This window comes from Panthera tigris, chromosome A2, assembly GCF_018350195.1.
Source record: "Panthera tigris isolate Pti1 chromosome A2, P.tigris_Pti1_mat1.1, whole genome shotgun sequence".
In the NCBI taxonomy this organism is placed as follows: domain Eukaryota; kingdom Metazoa; phylum Chordata; class Mammalia; order Carnivora; family Felidae; genus Panthera; species Panthera tigris.
In genome coordinates this window covers 123,156,621-123,180,397 of record NC_056661.1, presented here as the reverse complement: position 1 = coordinate 123,180,397, position 23,777 = coordinate 123,156,621, and the positions used below count along the sequence as shown (strand labels likewise).

General features: G+C 38.5%; 1 protein-coding gene across 5 annotated transcripts in view; it reads right to left on the bottom strand.

Moving 5' to 3' along the window:
- The window catches only part of BBS9 (Bardet-Biedl syndrome 9), a 439,547-nt gene that overhangs the window by 39,828 nt on the left and 375,942 nt on the right, over positions 1-23,777 (bottom strand). For all 5 annotated transcript variants that reach the window (XM_042969671.1, XM_042969704.1, XM_042969679.1 and 2 more), the window contains one exon: positions 21,634-21,856. In XM_042969671.1, the coding sequence (XP_042825605.1) occupies positions 21,634-21,856 (223 nt within the window). The remainder of the gene's footprint in view (positions 1-21,633; positions 21,857-23,777) is intronic.

Sequence of the window (23,777 nt, the reverse complement as noted above, 5' to 3'; positions counted from 1 at the left end):
CTGACTTCTCACAATTATTCCAGTTTATGAATGCAGCTTGGCTATTCAAGGTTAGGACTGCCACCTTCCATTTGTTCTAAGAGATAACAGGTTTATAAAAAATGTCCTTTTTCTAGCATTGTCATTCCTAATAAAACCTAAACTTTGAACAAGTCCTCCTCTATGATCTGGCCCCTGCCTGCTTTACCAACCCAATCTCCGGTCATTCTCCCCAATCACTTCGACCTTCTTTCCTACTTCCTTTGAGTCCTTTGCATTTCCTGTTCCCACTTTCTGGATGTCTCCTGTTCCCGCTGTTCTTACTCCCAACACCACCACATGCACCTTCATACACTTGGCTCCCTCCTATGTTTTCAGTCTCACCATAGATGACCCCTCCTCAGGAAGGCTTCCCTAAGTATCTCCTCCCCCTGCCAGTCACGCTTTATTAACACTACCGTACTTATTATCTTCATATTACTAAACACAATTTGTAAATATCTTTCTTATTGTTTGTGTATTATCTTCCCCACCAGGATGGATGCTTGGCAGACTCTTTGTCTATTTCGTTCAAGCCTGTATACCCAGACTCTAGTATGGCAATAAGCACATAGTAGGTACTCAATAAAGATTTATAAAATACATGAATTTTTAATTCTAGGAGAAAATAATTGAAGTCTATTTTATCCTGAAATCACCTCTTCAGTTAATTAAGTACAATTTATCCCCAATTTTCCTCACATCATTCTATGAACTGACTGCATGAGCCATCATGCTCATTACTCTATCCAAGTAATCAGCAGAGCCATAGGCCATAACCTAGAACTTGGGACAACTGTGAGTAGAGGACTGCATCACAGACTCTCATTAGGAAGGATCCTGAGATCCTAACAGTTAGAGGTACAGAAAAAGAAACTGAGGTTCAGAGAAGTTGAGTAAAAACCCATCTGCCTGTCTTTCAGCATCTTGTGCTTCATGGAAGATGCCTCCAGCCAACTGTAAGATCTGTGAAAAGAAGAGATCCTAGAAGCAGTTTGGAGTACTACCAACTTGGATTGACTCCTTAGAAATGCCACAAATCTATATGCAGCTTGTTTCAGACTGAACCCCCATCTTGGATAGAGAAAGAGGACACACTTTGCCAAGGACCACCCCTCCTCAACTGTCATGGTCCACCATCACTCCTCTCCTGGTTAGCATCTCCTCTAAACAGATCATTAGCCAGACCATTTTGTGCAGACTGATGCTACATGCAAAAGGAGAGGAACTAAATAAATAGGCCATGTTAATAGAGACTAAAGTCTGAGAGTTACTGAAATATATTTTCACAATAAAAATAAAAGTCTGACTGGTACCTTTGAGCATTGTATGCTTTCTCAAATTAAGTGATGTTTCTGGCTAGCACACAGTGTGTTACTACAATAAGGAAACCTTAGATTCAGATATTAAATATGAATTAATGATGATGGCCTTTTAAGTAATTCAAAAAGGTACTCAAATGGAAACTGAGTGCATAATTACTAGACATTCTTGGCAAATGCAAATGAAAAAAAGCAAAAGATCTTCAGATAAGTAGTCCAATTAAGCACCTTGGGATTATTGAGAGATAATTTTACAAGTTTTCGAGACAGGGTTATTGCGGGGTTTTTTTTTTTTTTTTTTTTTTTTTTTTGGAGTACTAAGTTTTTTTTTATCACACTTCTTTGAAATATTATTATTGGCATTTGTAGGAGATCTGAAGCCAGGGAGAGGAAAGGTAACTGGTCTTGTTATAAAATCCATGCCTAAAATGATAAAGGCTCAGAAAAGGGGGCTTAAGTAAATATTTGCTAAATAACTGATGAGCCAGATAAACATTAGGGGAACAGAAAAGCTTAAGTTTCAACTCCCAGACTCACGTACAACCTTTAGATTAGGCTGGTCTTCTTTTAGACAGGCTTGTACTTCTCATTACTTATGAAAACAAGATTTTGGAATGCCTACTGAAGTCATTCAAATTGCCCTTTTGTACCTTAGGCGGCTAACGTGGCAATATAATTTACAGAGGATACATTATGTTAGACTTTACAAAGGTTCTGTGATGTTCTCAGATGCCCACCAAGGAGTCCAGCAAATTGACACCTCTAAAGTCATTTTCCTGGCATCCTGAGATGAATTTAGTGCCAGGTCTTCAAATGTGAATAGCTCATATGTCATCCCATTATGCCACCTGGCCTCGGACCAGCACACCTTTAAAATAGATTTATTTAGGCTATAAACTTACAGGACAGTGCCTCTGTCTTCAAATATATTACATTTAAACAGCTGGGAAAATAAAATCCTAACTTTCCAAGGCTGAAATCTCTGAGGCCAATTTGAAGTATGAAGAGCACTATCAAATTCTGTTACAGACACAAATTTAGATGATGTTTCATAACATATTAAAGAAAAAAACTCACTGAAAGCAAATTTTATGATGGTAAAACTCTTGAGGGCTCACTGTATTTGAATTTTACTTGAAGTTCAGTTAAATACTATTCAATACAGTAAGGGATAGGGGGCTCACAACTTTAATTAGAAAGTAGTTCCAGATAGAGAGCATGTAAGTCCGAGTATATAATTCACTTTAGTCAACAAACTTACTAATTCCTATTGATCTGGAAGACACTTGTTATCTAATGAATCTTTATAGATTATTAATTAACCCATAAGAAATTACATTCTGTCTCAAGAAAAATCACCTAGTGACACTGGGAATCCAAATATGTATTCCTACATAACATCATGCTCTGCCAAGTGCTATCAGTTGTATAAACAAAGAGAGTGGTCACATATTTTGCACCCACATGGATTTTATGTTTTAACTTAGAATGCCATATAGCAACTAGAGAACTAGACAGTAATATGAAGTGCCAGTGGGTAGTACTAAAAGTTATAAATATTAGCTTTAAGCACGTGACATTACTAACATTATTTACTCTACAGGAGTTAGATTAATTAGCAAAGGGGAGAATACTCAGAGAAGACTTCCTGCAGGAAAAGTAGACGTGAGATCAGCACTCAAATTCAACATAAACAGAACCAAACTTATCATTGTTCTCCCTCAAGCTTTGTTCTCTTCCAAAGACGCCTTTTCTATGAATGGCGCACTGGCCAACTGGAACAAGCAATCCAGGGGCCCTCCCTAATACCTCTCTTTTATACTCAACCCCGATCTTCAATCAATTACCAGATTCTGTTGAATCCTGAAAAATCCTGAAATCCTGAGAAATTTCTTATATCTATCTGCTCTTCCTGATCTCTATGGCTACTTCCCAAGACTGGGCCTCTATCATCTCTTGCTTTCATAGTATTTACCTTGTTTTGCAACTGAATATCTATAGGATTATTTAATTAATTGACAATATAGGCTTCGTGATGGTAGAGACCATGTCTGTCCTGCTCACCATCAGCTTTCCACTGCTTTCAACAGTACCCGGAACATAAGGAAGTAAAGAAATTGAGCTAAGGTTCAAGATAAAGAAGAACAACTAGGTCAGATTATGAAGGGCTCGGTCCTAAATCAAAAAGCCTGGTATTTTTCTAATTAGGAAGATGACTGATATTGTGTCCATCTGAAGAAATAACAAGATGAGGAGAAAGAACTGATTTGTTAGATAAGGTGTTGAAATTTGCTATTTCTTTAAAAAAAAAAATAGGTTAGCAAGACAAATAAAACTTTATTTCCCTTAACAATTAGGAATAATTCATACACATAAAATATATAAAAGAAGAAATGCTACCAAATCTGTAAGAGCTCAATAGAAGTATGTCAGCTCCCACCTCTGCCCTCATCTCGCTCCATCTCAGCAGCACGTGACAATGCTGACCTTGGAAACCCTCCCCTCTCTTGGCTTCCACGTGGCTACTCTCTCACAGTTTTCCTGTTACTCATTCCTTGGCTGCTTCTCCTCAATTTCCGACGTTGGTTCTTGCCCTTCTTCGTGACCTCTAGATGCTGGAAGGCCTCAAGGTTTAGATGAGCCACCCCCCCCCCCTTCTCTTTTCTCTTTCCACATAATTAGCCCATTCAGCTTCAAATACAATACAGAGGCTGCTGTCTCCTGACTGTCTCTCTGCAGCCCTGGCTTATCCCCTGAGTTCCAGACACCTTGACATTCACAAGTCGGTGTCCACAAGGCCTTCTGAGTGGAACAGATCCAAACAGATCTTTTATTCTGTACCCCCCACTTAGCCCACATCCACGTACGCACACACACACACACACACACACACACACACACACACACACACTGTTCTTCCCTCCAACTTCCCTATCTTACCAATACCACTACTGTCCGCCTCGCTACTAAAACCAACATTCCAGTCCTCCTCTCTGCTTCCTCCCTCATCTCACTGCTTACTTGTAATCCATCACCAAGTATTCTATGGCCTCTAAAATATGCCCTAGAGCTCTCTAGTTCTATCTCTATGGCCACAACCCCAGTCATCATTGTCTATTGCCTACATTTCTACAATAGTCTCTCTGGCTCTCCCGGTATTTCCACTCCAGCTGTTTTCCAAATCATTCCCTAACAGTAGCCATAGTAATTCTTAAAAACACAGACCAGATCACATAATTTCCCTCCTTAAAAACCATTTGATGGCTTCCCACTACTCACAGGATGACATCTAAATTCCTTACTGTGGAATGTAAGGAATACATGACTTGGCTCTCCCTGCCACTCTTCCTCATTAAGATCAAGCCAGGGAGGCTATGTGTCTTTTGAATACACCAAGTCCTTTCTTCACTCCAGGCCTTTAAATTCTTCTATTTCCAGTTTTATTAAGGTATAACTGACAAATAAAATTTTAATTAAAATGTGCAGTGTGATGATTTGCTATACACATATATTACAAAAGGATTTCCCCATTGAGTTAATTAACATACCCATCACTTCACATATTTACCTTTGTGTGTGTGTGTGCATGTGTGTGAAAGAGAGAGAGAGAGTGTGTAAATGTTTAAGTTCCACTCTCTCAGCAAATCCAGGCCTTTAAATTCTATTCCACCAGCTTAGAGCACTATGTCCCTGGTTCTTCATTTTCTCAACCCTCTGCTCACAGAAGCCTTTCCCAATAACCTTGTCTACAGTAGCCTTTACCCCCAACTCTCTCAACTCCTGTTTGTTTCAGTGAACATAATACAACTCAAAACTCTCTTCTTTAGCTTCACAATGGTTTACTCTCCAGCTTCTCCACTAGAATATATACCCCATGAGGGTAGGAATGCTGTCTCTGCTCTTAATCAACATATTCCAATGTCCAGTATAGCGCCTGGAACATGGTAGTATTTTTAAAAGTGTCTGTTAAATGAACAAAAAATAGTCCTATTTCATGAATAAAACTCCTTTCCCCCTTTTAAGAACTTCATGTATCCATTATGCTCCTAATATTGGTCTCTGGGCCAAAAGATGAATTGTTTACAGATGGTGATATTTAGCTTCATTCCAAATTTATATTTAAGAAACCACAGTACAATTTGTAGAGTTTACAAGTCTAAAGAGGAAGGAAAAGAAGATAGTTAATATAGTGAAACAGAGAACTGAGCAAAGTTTAGAAAGGGGAAGGTGGCAGCAGAAAAGAAAGGTTAAACAGCTCAACTAAGATGAATATGAGGTACAAGATCCCTGAGGAAACAGGAAAACAGAAGAGGATACAATTCATCCATCAGCTGCCTTTCAGATACCCACTGACATGACAGACGCTGAGGTGAGAATATGGTAAAGTAACACAGACATGGTCCCTCTCCTCATGGAACTTATAATTTAGTGAGAGAAATATTAAACAAACCCACAACGAAGGTATAATTACAAACTGTGCTTCATGCTATAAAGAAAAAATCTGAGAGGCCATGAGCAAGAATGAGAAGGGTCACAGAAGACCTCTCATGGGAAAGAGATCTATAATTTGGGACCTAAGGATAAATTAGCTGGTGAACATGTAGATGTGTGGCAGGGGGTAATTTTGGGAGGTGGAAAAAGGACAGTATTCAAGGCAAAGGGAAGGGCATATGCAAAGGCCAGAGACAGGAAAAATCTTGATGAGCAGAACTGAAAGGGGGACTTGTGGGCCAAAGGGAATTCTGGGGAAATGGATGGCAGAGAAGTGGATGGGAAGAAGGAGGAAGCAGAGTTCTGTAGGGCAAGGTGATAAGTCTGAGTTTCATCCTAAGGCCAAATGTGTCTTCTGAGAAAGAAGAGAAAAACAAAAGATGAATACAATTATAAACATTTAATATAAGCCAATGGGAAGTAGAGTTTTGTTTTGGACAACCTTGATCTTCATGGAATGATGGCTTCTGTACAGTTTGGGGGAGAAGAAGAGGTTGGAGCTTGAGCAAAATCACAAGGATTAACTTCTGTTGGGAATGAGATCAGAACCAAGTAAACAGAACTCTGGTTAGCAGAGGAAGGCCCAGGTGAAATCACACAGCGTGAGAGGAAACAAAAGTAGCTGGGCCAGTTTTATGATTAACTTTAGCAACAATTTCCAGCCCCAGAGTAGATCCAAGAAAAGTCAAAGATTTACTCAGGACTGGAGACTGACAGGGATCTAGGATGAAAAGCCACAAAGTTCTACAAGGCAGAGCTAAAAGGGCTAGTGGAAAGGCAGACAGACGTGGAGTGGGTACGTTGGAAGGTGGGGGTTGGAAGGAGGAGAACTGAGTGAGAGGAAACTGGGAAAGATGATATAATGTTCAGGAAAATGATTCATTTCAAATCAGTTTCACAAGATTATGTTAGGCATCTTCTACATTCCAATTATATTAGATTCTAGGGATGGATTCTAGGAAAATGAATGACAGTCTCTGCCCTCAGAGATGTCAGTCTTATAAGAGGATGTCAATAGAGAGTAGACATCTAATAATGATTGATGGTATAACACAAAAATAAGAATAAACTCAAAATAAAAATGTGATGAAAATTGTTTTTATGATATAAAATGTGTTAATGATCACTACAGATAGCTAGGAATTTTATTTATTAGGTAAACTTCTCAAGAATTACTTTGGATTCCTTTCTAAAAATGGAAATACATTTTTGCATCAGAAAGCTTTGAAAAATATAGTGCCCAAATAACATTAATAGTAATAAACTTAACTATAATATTATATAACTAAACAATTATTTTAACTAGTCACATAAGGAATTTTTCCCAAATAATAAACTATACTCTCCCTCCATTTCACTTATGAAGAAAAAGAGAAACAGGCTTTAATCAGAAGAAAGATACAGATACAATGGTTTATGGTTGGAGTCTCAATTATGGTGTGGTACAGGATGTGTTTTTCAATGGAAATAATGAAGTATGAAGTGTATAATTCATGAGTTTATAAATGTGTAAGTTATCACAGTCTGGTGTTTTACTAATTTTGAAAGATTTTTTTATCTCTTAAAAATATATAAAACATGTAATACCAGGTAACTTACTTGTATAATACACAGTCGCATACACTGATAAATGTCCACCTTGACAAGGTTAACTTTATTTTTTCACTGAAACCCACCAGGCTTCTATACTTGAGCCCTTAATAGTTGCCATTGCCCTTGCTCATAATTAGACAGCCAGTAAGCTGGAGCCTTGCACCCCCTGCCATGTTATTCGCCATAACAATGTTTTTGCTTCTTGTTTTATGGTTGCAGTCACTTCCAAGTTTATTTGTAACAAATGCCAAAAGTATCTCAGAGCAACCAACATGCAAACACCTGTACTAAATAAAAACCATCCTATCGGTATTAGCATAAATCATGGCTTCTGAAAGCTAGAGAGTGACATCACTTTATTTTTTGCTAACATTTTCCACATGACATTGGACCATGGCCCTAAAAGCAGACTTGAAAAAAATACAAAAATTCTGAATAACCAAAATATTTATTTTCAAATTTAAAAAATTAAAGATTTTAACAACTAAAAGCTACTTTTTAAAAAACATAAAGTTTAGACATATCATACAGAGGAATACAACTAAAGGTGCTTTACTTTTTAGAATTAGAAACTTATATGCTCTAAAAACCATGAGAAACAAGAGAATTGTTTCTCATTTTAATTTATAATTGTTTAAGAAATGCCCAAATTACACATAAATCAGAAGGGACGGACTATTCCAACAATTTACTTGAATAAACACATTAAAAATGGAGTTTCTTCAAAGTTTAGTATAAAAGGATTCTCTAAAAGGTTGGCAGCATGGACCTGACTTCATTCAGCGTGACAGCTCAAAGTGGGAGAACATCCTCTCTACTTGCTATGGCTGCTCAGTGTCAGCAGAGCTGTTCCTATTTTAGAGCAGGTGTGTTGGCCAGAATTAAAAATGATTAAGACACAGGAATGGGCCAAATTGTATGGACTGGCCAATCTATCCTGCATATGTTTTAACACTTTTAAATGAAAATAATGTGATATAAAATAACTTTTAGTGACTGTCTCATGTAAGCCTCTGATGAGTGAATTGGCTTTTAAGCACTTGAAATACTTTACCCAGCCACCCTAAAATCTAAAGGAAAATGAAAAATAAATAAAACTTTAATAATATTCATCAATCTACATTGAAAGGAGAGAAATATATTCTTGTTTTCTAATTTTTTTTAATGTTTATTTATTTTTTTGAAAGAGAGACAGAGCGCAAGCAGGAGAGGGGCAGAGAGAGAAGAAGACACAGAATCCTAAACAGGCTCCAGGCTCTGAGGTGTCAGCATGGAGCTGGATGCTGGGCTCGAACCCATGAACCATGAGATCATGACCTGAGCCAAAGTTGGACACTTAACTGACTGAGCCATCCAGCCGCCCCAAGAAATGTATTCTTCTTATTGTTGAAAATGCAATTCCCTGGACAGATAGTGGGTATTGAGAGTAAAAATTGAAAGGAAGAAAACAGGAAGTATGTTTGTTATAATTTTGAGGTGAACCAGTACACCTTACTGCTGAAGACAGAGTCACTGGGGTAGCAAAAGCTGAGGTGGGGTAAAAGTTGAGGGGAGAAAACTGGAAAAACTGTTACCGGTTTGTGGTGAATCTGTAGAAATCCCTTCATATTAGCAACTGCTGGAATAAATGCCCATTTTGCATCCTTATATTTGAAGACACAACAGCCCCAAATATGAATAGAATATGTAAGAAAAGTTTTTTTTTAAATAATGCATGCCTCAGAGATAAATATCTTCCTGAGGGATGCTCTAGAGTATTGAGATACTCTTTCCTTTGGCCAATCTATGTTATTTTTAAAGATGCCACATATTACACAGAGTTAGGCTTTTGATTGTAATATTTCATATCAGAAAAGACAGCTCACATTTATAACTGGGTGAGGGTACAAATAGGCATTTTACAGATTTATCCATATGACATGACTAAAGACAGAGGTATAGTGATATGTTTTAAAAGTTATTTAATTTATCCCCCTGCTTTCAGGCAGGGTTTTTCCCAAATTATCTTTAGACTGTTGAGTATCCACATTAGTTTAAACATCTGCAAGGAAGGAAATTCCTCAAACTCCCCTGGTATTTTATTCTTGTATTAACAATCCTACTTCCAAGAACACGGCTTTGGTCATCACATTGTAATTAGTTACCAGCCAGCTTGTCTATCAACAAGTATTTGCTAAGTACACACAGGGAGAATGTTATTCTGTTAGGTCTTTGATGGTAGACCTTCCCCTATAGTTACTCTTAATTGCTTCTCCTGTCAAATACAACTCTAATCCTGGATTCAAATATTCTTGCACTAAATTTCCATTCATCCCATTATGGACTCCCTATTACAATGGATAAGAAGGAGCATCCTACTAAAAACTGAATGTTTTCTTTCCTTATACAATACAGTTTGATGTTCAAAACGATTTTGAAAGGTTTTGATGTTTCAAAACAAGGAGGTGTTATCTCAATATTTCAAGTGAAAAAATTATGGCTCCAAACAAATATCTGCATAATTACTAAATGGCTGACTTCTCCTTCCCAGACTGGCTCTTGCAAATCATTTTAACTCACTGTCTCATCATTCACCCCTTCCTGCTCTCTCACAGAACATTATAAAACTTTACTCAGCATCTGGGCTTTATTAAACTTTTCTTTTTTTTAAATCTCCACATATTCCCAAGTTATATCTAGGTTCTTATTTCTTCTCAAATACTAACTCTATTCAGTCTACCTGTATTCTAGATTATTCCTCTGCCTCTTCAAAGTTTCCCATTTAACAAGAATGTTGCATTTTAGCACTCTCATCTTGCCACCACCTCCTGACCTTCAAACACCTCTGAACATAGTTTTTGAACAGAAGGACAAGAAAAGAAATACAAACTTCTTCTTCTGTCTTGTACCTTCCAATTATGGAAGAATCTTTGCTTGAGCTTCTTCTATTCGAGAGTATTGGCATCACTTCTGGAATTGCTTAAAATTCACTCCTCCCCACAGAACGGCTTCTTTTTCCAGATTTGTGATTCTGCAGCTAAATCCCAAATCCAGTGTTTCCCTCCCTGTGCACACCCTTGGTTTCATCCAATTGCAAAGCTTTAATGATGAACTCTAAGCTCAGGATACTGAAATCTACTTTGCAGGCCTCCATCTTTCCCTGAAGCTAGAATTCCTCACATCCAGCTGTTGACACACATCCCTTCAAGGATGCATCTCAAGCATATTTGAAATGAAGCACATTATCCATAAGAAAATGCACTTGCCAACTTAATCATTTCTATCAATGGCAACTAAAAACTGTGATATACTATCTGTATCCTTCTGTGTTTGTCATACTTCCCCTATCCTGCACACCACTGTCATATTAGTACTTCATATAGCTTATGAACCTATAATAGCTCCCATTACCATCTGCATTATGTGTGATCTCTTTTATCTAGCTTTTCAAGTTCTTATATCAATTAGTGTTTACTGATCTACCCAACTGAATTTCTAATCTGAAACTCACCAGTTTACTTACAGACCCACATCTTCTTGCCTCACTAACTCTCTATATATAATATCTGCCACCACCCTTTTTAAAAGTCCACAACTTCTACCTACTTCAAGACTTATCCGCTTTATAAAAAGCTCCACTGATTCATTCTAAAAATGTAAAGTAAACCAATGTCAATTTTCTGTTTTTGATACTGTACTACAGTTCTGTAAAATGTCACTATTAGGGAAAGCTGAATGAAGGGAACATGGAATTCTAGGCAGTATTTCTACATCTTCCTATGAGTCCACTATTCAAAATATTATAGGTATTTTATATTATTTCGAAATAAGAAGTTTAAAAAATATATAGTGGACATCAACTATATAAGTATAAATGTGCCAGGCATAAGTGGGGTGCTGAGGTCACAAAGAAGAATAACATACTGAGCCTTCCGTGCATGTTTCCCTCCTATCGGGGAGTGTTATGGACTGAACTGTGACCTCCCCAGAATTCACAGATTGAAGCACTAACCCCTCATATGGCTGTATTTGAAGATTGGGCCTTTAAAGAAGTAATTAAAGTTGAATGAGGTCATAAGGGTGGGGCCCTTATCCAAAAGGACCGGTGTGCTTACAAGAGGAGCAAGAGGCACCAAGAATTTACACATACAGAGAAAAAGGCCATGTGAGGACACAGATAAAAGGTGGCCATCTACAAGCCAAAGAGAAAGAAGTCAGGAGAAACCAAACCTGCCAGCACCTTGATCTTGGACTTGCAATCTCCAGAACTATGAGAAAATGCATTTCTGTTGTTGAGGCCACCCAGCCCATGGTGTTTTGTTATGGCGGCCTCAACAAACTAATACAGGAGTGAGGGATGAAGTAAAAATATTAAACCATGGTACCATATGATAAGCACTATAGTAGCCATATGCCCAGAGACCAAGGAGCATAGAAAACAGAAGTGCCAGGAAGACTAGGGAATGCTCTGTAGAACATCATTTCAGCTGGGTCTTCAGAAGTTAGTGGTAATTTTACCACCATCCAAAGACAGACTCTCTAAGCCAAGAAAAACTACAAGCCTGCAAAGCATAGTGTATTTGATGCAGTATCAGTAAAGGATTTTGAGGATAAAAGTGCAGGAGATAACAGCTAGGTGGATAATGTTGGTCTATTTCATAAAGAATGCTGTATTTCAGGCTTATGACTTTTGACTTAATGTGGTAGGTAAAAGAGTACTGTAGAATATTTTCAAGGAGGTAGGTAACATACCCAGATCCTTATTTTTGCAAAGAAACTCATATTCATGGAAAACTATAAATTCATTAGAGATGCACACAGATTTAGCTACAAAAATATTTACATATAATTATTTATCATCCTAAAATCAAAAATTATATACTTGACAAAAGGGAACTGATTAATTATGTAGGTATTAAAATAATGTATTTAATAATACAATAATGATATAATGAAAGTTTTGAGTAGGTTATAAAGCAATAGGTGTAGTATGACCCAATTTTATAAACAAAATACATATATGCAAAGAAAAAAGATTGGAAGGATATGTATACACAGACACACACATAGAATACATCTATGTATATACACATACATAAATTTATATATAGCAGAGTTTATATCTATTTCAGGGTGGTTGGATTATTAGTGATTTTTAATCTTATTATCCCCTAAATTTCTACAAAACATGTTTTATCTGTGTATTAAAGATATGAGTTACTTTTAACAATTTTATGACAATATAATTCACGTATATAATTCACATTTTTAAAATATATATTCAGCGGTTTTTAGAACATCCACAGAGCTGCTAGTATGCTTTCTGCCTCTATGAATTTACCAGTTTTGGACATTTTATATGATTGGAATCATATAGTATATAATATGCAGTCTTTTGAACTGGGTTTCTTTCACTTAGCATAATGTTTTCAAGGTTCATTCATGTTGTAGTTCTTTATATTGCTGAAGACTATTCCACTATATGGATATGCCATATTTTTTATCTATTTATCAACTGATAAATATTTGGATTGCTTCCATTTTTGGGCTATCATGCTGCTATGAATAATCACAATATGTTTGCTTTTTATGGTAGTACTAAAAAGAATGAAGGAATGTTAGTACAAGAAGACTACTGGTAGGTCATTTTAAGATCCTAAATAGGACACAGGGACATTAAGTAAGGTAATGCAGTGTGGACAGTAAAAGGAGATATATTTAGGACGTGCCACCATCACGTTTTGGTGGCTGACTGAACATGGGCAGTAAAGGCAACAGAGTCAAAGCTGTTTTGAGGCCCCTGGCCTAGACATTGAGTAACGTCATCTACTGAGATGAGACATGCAGAAGGAGGGGAGTTCAAGTGAGTTCAGCCATGTGCAGGTGGAGAGGCCTGGGGGGTATTGATGGAGACATGTGAATCCTAGAAGAGAGGCCAGACAGAAAGGTCCAAACGTAGAAATCATAGAATCCAAGGAGTAGTTGGATAAGACTGTCCAGGAGAGCATGAAGACAGAACACCAATAGTCAAGAGCCAGAAAAAGCAACAGGAAGCCACAAAGCAGACTGGAAAATACAGGCCTTAAGGGGACAGGGACAGTTTCCAATAGTGAAAGAAAAGCCAAGGAACGAAAATGTTACGACAAAATGGTCTCAGTGTAAAAGGGTACAGAGTAGCCAAATGAGTTATAGGCAAAGTGTTCACCAGATTTAGCAACTATGAAGTCACTCATGAAAGAGTGAAAATATTACTCAGAGATCAAGAATAGGCATAATTTGGCTTACTTTCAGAGAGGAGTTGCAGGAAAGGAGATAGGATGGAGACAGAGTCCATGAACTAGCTGCATACATTTATATAAGGAGTGCTGGGACTTGGGTTCATTTCTCATACCAGAAATACAAATAACCGCATAAATATATGGTCATTGCCTTTGAACAACTTATTTCCTTTGGGGAATAAAAAAAACACATTAATTTTCCCAATTTATGAAGTTAGTCCTTGTTTTTTCTTTACCACCATTTCTGATACAATTATCCAGTTGCTTTCTATCATGGTCCCTTCTTATGAGTTATATATATATTTTGTAGGAAAATGTATACAATATATGGAAAAGAAAGAGGAGAATGATACTTAGTACCTGTAACTCCACCACCCAAAGTAATTACTATTAATACATACCTTGGTTTATATGTTTCTGAACCACATTTTGAGAAGTATATAGCTGAAGCTCAATCTTTCGTTTTCTGCCTTTGCTGACTTACTTAGAAAGACCTATCCTGCCTGCATATCTAGGTATCTGCCTTTATTTCCTTCTGTGTTTTATGATTTCATTTTTTTACATTTAAACCTCTTAACTATCTGAAATGTATTATAGCACATGGTATAGACTAAGCAATCTATTTTTTTTCTCCAAATGGTTGGCCAGGTCCCAGCACCATTTTTAAATTCATCTTGCCCTCTCTCCACCACTTTGAAATGCCATATTAGCACATGAGGTCTGAGTTCAGATTAGTACATTCTAAATTCTTATATATTTAATTGGCAGACAGGGAGGTGAATTCTATTCCTTATAGAAGTTCTAATGATCCCAAGTAGTCACAGAAAAGCAAAAGTATAACACAAAGATATTCACTCAAAAACTAAGAGACCACTTATAAAATTAGTCTCTCCTCAAATATCTTTCCACATTTAACACTAGATGAATCCCGCCTGCTATCACCTTTTACATGGGTTCATCTCTCACCAACTGTTGGAAATTATTGCAAAATCAGCATGAATAGGCTGCAGAGGGAAATTGTAACTCTTGCAAATAATGCAAGATTTAAAACAGCTAAAATGTAATTAGAGACACAAGGCAGTGACCAGTGAAAATCTGGCAATCATTCCAGTTAATCAAGAGAAGAAAATTGACCAGAAGATGACAGGATAGATGTTTCTGGAGAAAGTGATTTGCATATCAAGCAATTAAGAAAGACCCCTCCCCACCCGCCCATCCCCCCGGGAAATGGATGATGCTTTGGGATATTTTTTCCTAAAAAGGAAGCCTCTTTGGGGCTCCTGGGTGGCTCTGTCAGTTGGAGCATTCGACTCCTGATTTCAGCTCAGATCATGGTCTCATGGTTGTGAGATGGAGCCCCTCATCATGGAACCACATAGTGGGTGTGGAGCCTGCTTAAGATTCTCTCTCTCCCTGTATGGAAACCAATTTGACAATAAATTTCAAAAGAAAAAAAAAAAAAAGAAAATGGATATTTGAAAATAAAAAAAATTAAAAAAAATAAAAAAGATTCTCTCTCTCCCTCTCCCTCTGCTGCTCACAAACAAACAAACCCTCTTTGTAAAGGTGATCCTAAGGTCAAACGTGTCTACCAACATGCCACAAACAAGCAAAAAGAAAAACCCAACAAAATTCTTTCATTGCTGTTTTTAAGAATTAGCACATAATTGTAGGCATGAACATAAGTTTTGGCAAATACATGATAAAGACAAATAAAATACAAATACAAATAAGCTTACTGTAAATTTTAATTTTACTTATTTTTCAATTAAACCTTGTTTATTTTCCCCAATAAAAAGAGTAAAATATTGGTTCCAGTTTCAGGTAGTCTTTTTCTGATACCAATTAGTCTCAAACCTTTCATACTTTAATCAATTTTGAATGTTCTATTTGGTGTATCAAGCTCTCATGTTATAACCGCAACACTGCCATTTACTGTTACTTTATAACAAATATTCAAAAAAGGCAAATTTTACACTCTTCTTTTTTAAAATTTCCTATCTGGTCTCACATTTTTCTCTTCTAACTCCAGAATTCTTCTGTCCTCACAAGTGCCTTTTAGATTTTACATCAGTATTCATAATTATTATTAATAGAAGCTCACATTTAGTGAGAATTTGCTGTGTCAGGCACTTACTAAGCATCTTTCAAGTACTGCCATATTTAATTTGGCTAAAAACTCCAGTAAAGTACCATTATTATTCCTATTTATAGTTGAAAAAATCAAGAAGCTAACAAGCTAAGAAACTTTTCCTGTATTATACAACTTAACTGATAAAGGGCCAAGCTAGCTCATGTACTCTTGAAGACAAAGTCCACTTCACAGTTACAAAGTTGACCCTTGATCGATGCAGGGGCTGGGAGGGTTGAACCCTGTGCAGCTGAAAATCCACACATAACTCTTGACTCCCCAAACACTTACTAACAGCCTATGGTTGACTGGAAGCATTATCAAAAACATAAACAGCTGACTAGCACATATTTTGTATGCTGTATAGATTATACACTGTATTCTTATAATAAACTGAGCTGGGGAAAAGAAAATGTTATTAAGAAAACCATAAGGAGGGGTGCCTGGATGGTGTAGTCCATTAAGTGTCCAACTCTTGATTTGGGGTCAGGTCATGATCTCACAGTTTTTGAGTTCAAGCCATGCATTGGGCTCTGTGCTGAGGGTACGGAGTCTGCTTGGGATTCTGTCTCCCTCTCTCTCTGCCCTTCCCCTGTCCACTATCTCTCTCAAAATAAATGAGAACAAGCCTTAAAAAAATCATAAGGAAGAGAAAATACATTACCAGCACTGTACTGTATATATATGTATATATATAAAATTCCATGTTAACATAGACCTATGCAGTTCAAACCTGTGTTGTTCAAGGGTCAACTGTATTCTACCATTTTGGAACTCACTCCTTTTAATAAAAAAAAAAAACAAAAAAAAAAAACGAACAAATAGATTCAGAAGCCATTTAGTGACTTTTCCAGAAGCCTTTCCTATATTGAATTTGTCTAAATTTCTTAAATGAAAAACTTCAAACTTATAAAAGTTCAAATAAAGTGTAAAACCAACAGCTAAATCACACTGACAATATGAAAGTAAACACCAAATGTCTTACCAAGCATTAAAGTGAGACCTCAGAAAGTTAACTTAAAATACTACTGAAATGGGTCATTTGGAAAAAGCCTTGAAATAACATCAAACCCTTAAGGCAAAAAGGTCATTACCTCAAGTTTAAAATACTAAAAAGTGGGAGTTTTAAATATATTTCCCCAAAGGATAGAATAGATACCTTATTCAAATTTTTATTCTCCGTTTTCTTCTACCCACTTAACAGAGTAAAGACGTACAAGAGACCAATTTTGTGGTGGTCCATACCACATTTCAAAGTATGTTTTCTGACCCATATCTGAGAAAAGGCTCATCTTATTTATAAAACTGTTTTCTCCCCCTACCCCAAATCAGCTTCCTTGAGGTCCAGGAATCCGAAAGTGCCAAACCAAAAACAGCTGAAGCTATGGCCCATTGCAATGTCTGACTCATTTGATCACGTTAAGAGAATATTCCCCTGAGGCACTTGACCAGGCTGGATGGCCCTTAAGCCTTTTTTCTTGCCCAGCTTACTCTACCTGACCTGCTGTGGGGCCCACACCATTTGCTCTCCAAGCTTCCAGCTGATGGGTCATCAGTAACTCATTCCACCTCTTGGGGGGCAAAGCATCACCTAGACACATGAAGGTTAAAAACCCATACAGAAATGATACAAAGCTCCAGCATTCATGAGGTTAAAATGATTTGCCTGCAAATACCATAAGTTAGGCCCACCCACATGTGCATTAAGTTCTGCATAAATGTGCTTAAGGGAGTCAAGTCTTAGCTATAATTAGAGCCCCTGAAATGTCAAACTAGACAGTGAGGTCATAAAAGGAAGCCTCTGGCAATCTAAGGCAAATCTCTCAGCTTCAAGCACCTGCAGGGACAAGCAGATAACAAACAAGTATAAGAAGCCAGCTAGGCCACTTACAGGCATTCACATTCAGATTTTTTAAAAACACTGCCCTGGTCCTCTGTGACTCTTTCTCTAAGGGGATGCACACAACTGAGATTAGAAAGAAGACATTTAATGGAAGTGCAATATTCCCCATCAGAAAAAAATGTGAATACCAGAGCTATAGGCAGGAGGCATGGAAGTTTGATGGTTCTACAATAAAAATTTTAAAAATAATAATAATTTTTAAAAAATCATTTACCCAGAAAGGGATAGGCTAAATCTTGATGGAGAATCTGAAGGTTGATAAAGGCAAACAGAAGAAATGTGAGGCAAAAAGTCCACAAGGTAATTCCCAGTGGGAAAGATTTTCAAACTCTGGATGCCAGGGAGGATGTTGTCATCATGGCCTTTACTGGAGCAAAGAAAGGGCACATCCAAGGTGCCGGGCTCATAAAGTCATAAGGCTAGAAAAGACCAAGGGTTTTTTATTCTGAGATGTTTATCCATCTGCAATTTAATAAGGAACATGGTAAAATTACACACACTCCTGCCTTTTAATACCAACCACTAAGTCGCTTCATCTTCCTAGGCCTCGGTTACCTCAGCTGTTAAGTGAGGGAGGTGAACCAGATGATTTCTGAGTTCCTGCCCAGCTTTTAGTATATGTGCTGCCGAAGCAAGCACTCCTGCCCAGCTTTTAAAAAAAAGATCAGGTCTGTGAAAAATGGTCCCGCGCTTGTGTGTTCAGAAACTCACTCCTTTCTAATATGCCACTTTACCTTCGTGTATTCTGAAACCAATTATTATTAACTAAACTAACACTGTAAATTGCATAATTACTGGCTTGAAGCAGAAAATAACACAGTATTTCTTATTATCTCTGTGATAATGGTATCATATCACCTATGGAGATGATAAAAATAAACCACAAGCGAAGACAAATCTTTAACATATTCTTCAAAGCAAAGAAAAGACACTGTGTGAAACTATTTCTGCCCTCTTCCCCCCCACCCCCCAACAGTGCTGGACTAATTTAAGTGAAAAGAAGGGCAGATCAAGAACAGCTTACACAGGAGAAAGCTTGGGCTAGAAATGTATTTGTACCATTATGGTCTGTGTAGTCTAGAGGGAAGCACAGTAGGCTAGATTAGATTCTAGACTTAATCCTTCTGGTCACCATGTAACTCTGATCAGATATTTAGCTTTTCCTAACTTCATTTTCTTTTTATAAAAAGCAATAATCCTACATGTTTTTTCCACCTGAGAAATGTGCTAAGGACAGAAAGAAGTGTGTGAAAAATTTGAGTTCTAGGGAGGAAAGGTATTATAGGTAATAATGGAGCATGTTAATAACAAAGAACACTGATTTAACAATTTTTCAAAACTCACTACCATGACTGGATCAAAGCCAGTGGGGATAGAGAGTCACTCAACCAGAGTAAAGAACTGGGTCATGGGTAAGCAGAAGCAATGAAGACAATGACAGTACAGCACAGCAGAAAGCCAAACCCTCCCCAGTGGACTGAACTTCACTAGACTAGGCATGAGAGGCATAGACCTGGCTTACAGGAGCCTGCTTTGTGAACAAATACATTCTCTATCTTCCTGCGTTTCTTCATTTCTCCCTCCCTCCCTTCTCCTCCTCCTTTCCTCTGCCCCTTCCCTCCACACATTCAAAACTTTTGCATCAAGGGCTTATATGGACACAGCTCTCAAGCTGTTTCTACACCTAGTTATTTAAACAAATGACTAAAGTTCCATAATCAACAAATGTGACTAAGGGAGCATGTGTTCTCTCCAGGCGTGCAGGTCTTTGCTAACAGCATTGTCACTGGCGTCCTAATGGCTGTTTCTAAAGAGGCTCAGGCAGGGAGACAGGAAGGTGGGGAACAGAAGGCAGGGCTGCTGAGGCTTCTATAGATGTGCCAGCCAATCGGGGGCTGATCCCATCTCTTTCTTCAGTTTTCTCTTTCACATATTTGTCCCTCTCCCTCAAGCCTCCTTTGTTTTTCCAATCAGCAAGGAAGGAGAGAAAGCCATGTACTGAGTGCTGATCATAGTAAATGTTTTTCATTTACTATCTCATTAAACCTAAATATTTATTTCTTATGAAAATAAATCTGTAATAGTGGACAGAAGACAGATGAGTAGAGGCCAAAGGACTAGTTAGGATGATGTTAACAAGGGCAAGATGGAGAGGGCCTGGATTAAGATAAACTGTATTAGAACTGTTTCTAGGTGGAAAGACATTTCTATTCTGAAATGTCATATTAAAAATATTCTTTTGGAATAAAAGTTAGGTTCTGTCCATGCGTAAGGTAAAAAATATTTCAAATCAGGGGCATCTGGGTGGCTTATCAGTTAAGCATCTGACTTTGGCTCAGGTCATGATCTCATGGTTGGTGGGTTTGAGCCCTGTGTGGGGCTCTGTGCTGACAGCTCAGAGCCTGGAGCCTGCTTTAGATTCTGTGTCTCCCTCTCTCTCTGCCTCTCCCCTGCTCATGCTCTGTCTCTCTCTCAAAAATAAAATAAACATTAAAATTTTTTTTCAAATATTTCAAATCATAGAATATAGAAACCCATGACCCCAAATGAGCTATTTTCCCACCCCCAAATTTACAGGCTGAATTACACATATATCACAATGGTAATAATTAAGGGGCACCTGGCTGGCTCCATTGGAGCGTGCAACTCCTGATGTTCAGGTTGTGAGTTTGAGCCCCATGTTGGGTGTAGAAATTACTTAAATAAATAAAACTTAAAAAAACAGGTAATAATTAAATATTACAATGGTAATAATTATAGCTTTATTTTTTGAGTGTGTCTCTATTCCAGGCATCATGCTAGGCACTTGACAAACATCTAAGGCCCCGGTGACAAGGGAGGCATTATTACACCCCTTTCCAAGGAAGAAACTAAGACTCTGGAAAGTTAACTAACATATCCAGGGTCATATAAGTAGTAAAGGATAAAGGCAGGACCCAAACACTGGTCTGTCTGCCTCCAGAGTCTGTGCTTATTAGATTATGCTATGCTGTCTCTATGTTTATCTTTTTAGGTTTTCGTTTGCGTTCCTTTTTACTTCTAGGAATGCTGATTGAGGGAAAAAGGAAGCAAGACGAAGGGCATCAGCATGGGGGTGGGAAGGAGCACATAATACTTGAAAGAAGGAAGAAGAGAAAACCACACCACTTCTCTCTGATACTAGGGCGCTTGCTTTAGAAGGAAATAGATACTACAGCTACTGCATTTAACTCATTTATATACTTGAAGTCCTTTGTTGTTGCCATAAAGACAGACACCATGAGGGAAGCAGGACGTGGGAGCTGCTGCCTATGAGGGACACAAGTACACCACCATTGATTGCTTAGCCCCTCTGACCATGGGAAGAGCTGACCTGGATGACCACGGCCATCACTTTGCTCCTGGTGGGGCAAGCTGTGTCTCTCTCTACCTTGGCTTATAGGTGCCATGACTCTGGAGCCTGTTCACATCTCCTGATCCCAGTCTTTTTCTTTGTCTCTTCCCCTTTATTCTGATGACCACAATCCAAGCAAACACCAGAAGGGATAGGACTCATCTGGATTACATTAAGTGCTTGTATTATGCTATTTACATTTATGAAATATGGTATCGCGAGACCACATTTAGTAAAACTTTTCCTTAAAAATAGTTTTATTCGCTAATCCACTTTTTATTGGTTAGAAGCAAAACAAAATGGCTCATATATTTAAAAACAGAGGGAAGAAAAAAGACATACCATTCTAGAAATGTCTAGCAAGCAAATACCCCAGGAATATTTATCCAAGTGGTTACCCTGGGATATCTGAGGGGAAATGTGAAAGCAATTTTCTTGGCTATCATCACTTTAATATGAAATGTAAACCCCAAATACAACCTCAGGCGCATTCCTTTAATTTGAGTAAAGTAGTTGTGTTTAGGGAGCATGGATGAAGCTCTTACCTGGCATGACCATGGTCTGGGGGGCTGCCGCATCCGTACTTAAGCAGAGTCGTCCACCTTTGGCTAATCTATCACAGAGCAAGGTGATATGTTTCTTTAGTCGGCTTGTGTCTTTGGGTATGTTCAGCTGGCTGCTGAGGTTCAAAGCCTGCTCCTTTGAACTCTTTGAGAGGCAAGTCTTCAAGAGGTGGGAAATGGCAGCATCCACTGTTTCTTCCCAGCCCTAGATACAAGAGCCGATTTTGAATTTAGGCAAAGATGACAAATGAGCAAAGTAGGCACTTACTGTTCATCAAGTTAGAAAATTGAGTGTTTACGTCCGAGTGTTAGGGACCTGTTGAGAGTCTGGTTTCTGGAATATTTCATACCAGTCTGGTTTTGAATTCTAGCTCTAACAGCTGTTTGATCAGGAGCAAGTTACTTAATTCCTCTTAGTCACATCCTTATCTACAAATGAGGATACTAATATTAGTCTGCAGCTCCGAAGGCTGGGGTGATTAAATGAGATGCTATATGAAAAGCATTTAGCCCTGTGCCAGACATAAATAAATAACAATAATAATAATCCCAGGTATAGGTATGATTGATGACCTGGATCCTGAAGCTGCCAGGATTATAGTTCATTTTGCCTTATCTTTCTGCTGAAGGAGTACTGGCCAGGACAGGGAGGTCCTCTGCATATCTTGGGGGAAACTGGATGTAGAGAAAATCCTGGCGTCTCTCACAGCTATTGGTCCCAGAGCCTTGTGGTTGTAGGCAGAAACCAGAAGAGTTTATTTCAAGGGAGATTTTGTGAGACACAAGCCTATCTAGTCCCATTTCACTGCCCAGGTGACAGAAAGTGACAGAAAGTGAGAAAGTGGGACATTTACCCCACTTCTGCTGGGACCATATGGCTGTGCTACAATGAAAACCTCAAGAAGTGCAGTGTCCCCTTAGCACCATGAAGGCTGTAATTCGAGGAATAACAGTGTTGGGCAGGGACCTCTTCGTGAGCATAGAGGGTACCAGCACTGGCAGAACTGGCATGAGGAGGAACCACCCTCAGGTGGGTTCAGATAACAACAGGGCAAGAAGCAGGAGGGGTCGGCTATAAGCTCCCATTGGGCATCCCTGGGGGGTCCTAGAGACAGCCAGGTACAACTTTTATAGAGGTCTGTAGGTCCTAAACAGCACGAGTGGGAATATGAAAGCACGAGTGAAATCTGGGTATTATTGCCAATATGACTCCATTTATGCCCAGAGGTTGGCAAAACCTAGAGCTCCACAGGCCTGACAATCAAAATGAAAATACAGAGGAAGACATTGAGTGAATTTATTCACATAGAAGGCTACAGAATAGTCCAAGCCCCTTATATAAGAGGTGAGAAACCTGAGACTCAGAAAGAAAACTCCCCCCCACCTCCTTCCACCCTCCTCACCCTCCCCACTTCCCTCCCCGCCCCCCCCACCCAGCCACAGAGATCTACTATTTGCATTGCTGCATCCTCAACCTTATTGGCTAGAGCTGTCTTTCAAATACGCAAATTGGATTAGGTTACTCCGTACCCTGTGCTGTGGTGGCTGGCTGTGTATTTGGTTTCCCCACCAGAGTGCCTGGCATTCTCCATACCCCTAGCACTATGTTTAATAAACAGAGGGTGATCAAGAAATAAAGGGGTGCCTGGGTGGCTCAGTCGGTTAAGCAGCTGACTTCGGCTCAGGTCATGATCTTGCGGTCAGTGAGTTCAAGCCCTCCGTCGGGCTCTGTGTTGACAGCTCAGAGCCTGGAGCCTGTTTCAGATTCTGTGTCTCCCTCTCTCTGACCTTCCCCCATTCATGCTCTGTCTCTCTCTGTCTCAAAAATAAATAAACGTTAAAAAAAAAAAAAAGAAATAGCTAGACAGAGAGAGACATGGTAAGATAGAGAACTAGGATATTAGAGCTGGGAGGGCTTTGGAGATCTTTAGTCCAGTCTTGTGGGATTTTCCTAGGACCCCATATACAATAGCAACCATCTGTCTAGGCATGGTTGTCTTCACACAGTCCAAAATTACAACTTTTGGAGGCAGTTCACTACTTCCAGGGACATGTGTAACCAGCAGAAAACTATTCTCATACCGAGCCAAAATCTGCCCCATTGGCCCTTAGTCTACCCTCCAGAG